General features: G+C 52.8%; 1 protein-coding gene across 1 annotated transcript; it reads right to left on the bottom strand.

Annotated features, from left to right (window-relative positions):
• Nucleotides 1-976: 976 nt before the first annotated feature.
• Nucleotides 977-3,419, bottom strand: C17H16orf82 (chromosome 17 C16orf82 homolog). Its single transcript, XM_023192908.1, has one exon. The coding sequence runs from the start codon at nucleotides 3,322-3,324 to the stop codon at nucleotides 2,434-2,436; it is 891 nt and encodes a 296-aa protein (XP_023048676.1). The 5' UTR covers nucleotides 3,325-3,419; the 3' UTR covers nucleotides 977-2,433.
• Between the last annotated feature and the right edge of the window lie 898 nt (nucleotides 3,420-4,317).

The following is a 4,317-nucleotide window of genomic DNA, read 5'->3' as shown; positions in this document are numbered from 1 at the left end:
CTCAGGCCCTGCTGAGTGACTCTCTGGAGGAGAGCGGGGGAGAATGTTCTCAAAAGGGGTGCTTATACTTGAGAAGCAGAGACTCGCCACACCAGACATGTGGTACCCTCACACCCAGAACCAGTAACCCCTTCCTCAAACCAAAACTCTCTGCCAAAACATCTTACCTCCCGGCAGATGCAGTGACTCTTTTTTGTTTTGGTCGGTAACTTTTTCTCCGTGATTAGCAGTGACTAGCCTTTCTGTGCCTGAGTGAAGCAAGACAGAAACCACTGTGCCCGTTTTACCCATAAGCAAGAAAAATCATACACCATGGAATACGATGCAGCCATAGAAAAGAATGAGATCATGTCCTCTGCAGGGACATGGATGGAGCTGGAGGACATTATCCTTAGTAAACTAAGGCAGGAACAGAAAACCAAATACTGCATGTTCTCACTTAGAAGTGGGAGCGAAATGATGAGAACACATGGACACATAGAGGGGAACAACACACACTGGGGTCTTTCGGAGGGTGGGCAGTGGGAGGAGGGAGAGGATCAGGAAAAATAACTAATGGGTACTACATTTAATGCCTGGGTTATGAAATAATCTGTGTAGCAAACCCCCGTGACACACATTCACCCACGTAACAAACCTGCATATCCTGTACATGTGCCCCTGAACTTAAAAGTTAAAAAATAAAAATAAGAAAAGAGAAAGAAATACATTACTTTAGTACCTATCAATTGCTGGGTAATTGATATACATTTTGATGTAATCCACATAACCATCCTATGTATGAAATAGAGGTTACTATCCCCATTTTCCGGATGAGGAAACTGAGGCTTTGAAAGTTTAAGTATTTTGCCCAGATGGCCAGCTCAGCAGTGGCAGAGTTGGTAGCCATGTCCAGCTCTCTCCATGGTTTAGTGTGTTTGTGGCCCACCCCTCCTGTGAGCTCGGTCAGGAACGCACACACAGACCCACACACATGTGACCTCTCCAGATACCTTTTATTGTCTTTTTTGGCCCCTCAACTTTCCTTCTGGTACCTAGTGTATGTCTTCATGGCGGTCTCTGGCCTCTTTTCCTTTGTGGGCAGACTCACTTCAATGTCTGTGAGGTCACCCCAGGGAGGGGGTTTAGTGTCCCCAGTAGGAGAGGGACAGACTTTGGCTTTCCCGTTCACTGAGACGGCACTCACAAAATGCTCCAGAGCTTCCCCATTGCAGCCGTTCCCGGCTGGGTTGGACTCTGTCACCATGAAGTGTTTCTCACGGCATTGTCCTGCCCTCGTAGTCACTGCCTCAGTCATCTGAACACAGGATGGCTCTTGGCCCCCTTTCTTGACATGAATGAGGCATCAGGAAGCCTTTGCTCCTGAGAAGGTTCTGGGCTGAAGATGTCCAGAGACAGTGCTCAAATAAAAAAAAAAAAGGAAGCTTGGAACTCTCTGGGATGGTGCCTCCCAAGTAGCTGGGATTAAGGTGCCCAGGGATGGGGCTCCCTTTACACCACCCTCTAATGTTCTTGCTAGACCTACTCCCTCTGTGCTGGTGGCATCCCTGGCCGCTCCTGATGGTCCTTCTCTGGTGACAGTCACTGGTCTGGACTCCTGCGGGGAGCTGAGAGTCATGAAGGTGCTCCATGTGCACCGTGGCTGTCTTGCTAGTGCTTCTGCGGGCAGTGACCATGGTGGACAGGGTGTGTGCAGAGCTTGGCCAGGACCAAGTTTCCTGTGGTCATGGCTCCCCACTCATGGTGCTCACTGCAGATAGTTCTTGATATGGACAGTCTCAACCATGGTTGCAGCTTGTTTCTTCTGAGCTCATCGTGGTTGGTGTTGGTTGTAGATGGAGTTCATCATTTTCGACGGTTTCATCATGGAAGGTTCTAACTCGTGACAGTTCTTAATATTGTCAGCGTTTGCCATTGAGAACAGCTGTCGCCACTGATGAGTTTTGGTACAGGGGGTCCCACCGGGATGCTGCTGACAACAGATGGTTTTGCCATTGATGGATCTTGTTATAGATGGCTCGTCACTGAAGTTCATAGTCTCGATATCATTACTCCTCGCTGTTTTGACACAGGTGGCCTCAGCATCGGTGAATCTTGATACTACAGCTCTTCCTACCAACAGTGGCTCTCAGTATAGGCAGTCTCCTCACTGACCGCGTTCTCGGGATAGGTGGTGCTCAGCGTAGACCCTTCCTGCTACATGTGGCCTGCCCACTGATGCTTGTTGCTACAGATGGGACTACCCATTGATGGTCCACACAGTCAGTGTGTGCTTCTGAAAACACCTTTCCTCCTTGTTTTGGGAATAACCACTCTGGGTCCCGCCTGGGTTTGCTGGGCCCGTGTGCCATTTTCCAAGAGACTCTGGCTGCTGGAGAGGATTCTTACGAAGGCATGCACACCTGGGCAGGCTGCTCCCCGTTGGTGACCTGCTCACTGGTTTTCACGTTGCCGCCCGTCTTGTCCTCCTGCACACTGGTGTGGCTGCTCTGCCCATTTTGGGCACTGCCTTCCAGCCCAATGCTCTGACGGCTGCTGGCCTGGGTGGAGGGAAGGCTGGCTGTGGAAGTCAGCAGCCCGCTGCTCACCTGGTAGGTGAGGGCACTGCTGCCCAAGCTGATGAAGCTGGCACTGGACGGGCTGCTGCTGCCGCTGCCCGGCAGGCTGGCCTGACTCTTCCCCTCCAGTCTGCTTGGTGCTGTGGGCGGGGCCAGTCAGCTGGCTCTTTTGAGACCTGAGAGGGTCTGTGGAGCCCAGCTGGCCGGTTTGGTTGCTGGCCGCCTGGGTGTTGAGCCTTCTGTTCAGCCGCACTCTCCGGTGGCTGCCCACCAAGCTGGTGCCGCTGCCCTCCTTGTCCCCCGCGTACCCGCTGCTCAGGCTGGCATGGCTGCACTCCTCCAGCCTAGGATGCTGCACACTGGACACATGACTCTCGCTGCTCTGGGTGTCCCTGAGGTTGCTGCTGGCCACTTTCAGGGGATCCTGTGCCGCTCCTGCATGGTGTGGCCACGCAGGGGACTGGAGCTCTAAGCTGGGTGACTGTAGGCTTGGCTCTCCTTCCTGCTCATTCTGGACAGACGATTCCCCTTTTTCTCCCTTGAGAAAAATGAGGGGCAGCTGAAGTGGTTTATCCAGGGAGACGGGGCCCTGGGAGGCCTCTGAATGTTGGCTGTGACCTCTCTGGGGAGAGGTGCCTCTGTATATAAGGCTGCCCTTTGAAAACTCTGTGTTCTGAGTGGCTGGCTCAGTTCCCATGGTGATGGGGCTTGTGAGGTGAAGGCGGGTGTGGGAGGGAGAACAATGCTGTCCTGGCACCAGTGACATCAGTGGCCTGGCCTGGAGGGTAGGAGTGGGGCAGAAAGGGGCTCATGGCTGGAGGGGGTGGGGTATCACCCTCCTGGGAGTCTTTCTGAGGAGTCTGTGGCCAGACATCAGGTCAGGGGCCCCAGGCGTGTGTCCCAGCCTAGCCCCTGTGAGCTGAGTTGCTTCTCTCCCAAGTCTCTGCCTGCTTGCTGAATGTTTTTGTTTGTTCGTTCGTTTTTGTTTTTTTGTTTGTTTTTTGAGATGGAATCTCACTCTGTCACCCAGGCTGGAGTACAGTAGTGTGATCTCGGCTCACTGAAAGCTCCACCTCCCAAGCTCAAGCAATTCTCCTGCCTCAGCCTCCCAAGTAGCTGGGATTACAGGCGCCTGCCACTACGCCTGGCTAATTTTTGTATTTTTAGTAGAGATGGGATTTCACCATGTTGCCCAGGCTGGTCTTGAGCTCCTGACCTGGAGCGATCTGCCCGCCTCGGCCTCCCAAAGTGCTGGGATTACAGGCGTGAGCCACTGCACCCGGCCTGCTGAGTGGTTTTGAGGACAGGGGGAATACAGCAGTGAGGAGTATAACCTAAATTCCTTGCCAGATCATCAAGGCCCTAGCCTGGTCTGCTTCTCCCAACTTCATCACACACCACGCCCTGCCCCTTTCTCACTTCGGATGCCCGACCAGGCTGAGCACTCTTTTATTGCAAAAGGGACCCACAGCCGGGTGCACTGGACCCCAACACTATGAAACTGGGTTTCTGAGAAAAGCTTTTCATTGCAAGTTGACTCAGAAAGAGGCAGGAGTCAGCTCAAATCTCTCTCCCTGTGCTGGCTTTAAGGCAGTAATTTTATTAGAAAAGGTTTAGGGAGTGGATTCTGAGATTAGTAGGTGATTGGTGCAAGGAGAATTGAGGTGTGGAAAGACCCTGGGCATGCGCAGTTATCTCTTCATGCCTCCTCATGGGTCCCCTGTGCAAATTTGTGGGGAGCGAGTGTGAAACATGCAGT

This window comes from Piliocolobus tephrosceles, chromosome 17, assembly GCF_002776525.5.
Source record: "Piliocolobus tephrosceles isolate RC106 chromosome 17, ASM277652v3, whole genome shotgun sequence".
Classification (NCBI taxonomy): Eukaryota; Metazoa; Chordata; class Mammalia; order Primates; family Cercopithecidae; genus Piliocolobus; species Piliocolobus tephrosceles.
Note: the sequence above shows the minus strand (reverse complement) of the source record. Positions and strands in the feature narration are given on the sequence as shown.

Coding starts and splice junctions, on each gene's coding strand:
- C17H16orf82 (XM_023192908.1), bottom strand. CDS start 3,324: ATGTCACTGGTGCCAGGACAGCATTGTTCTCCCTCCCACACCCGCCTT.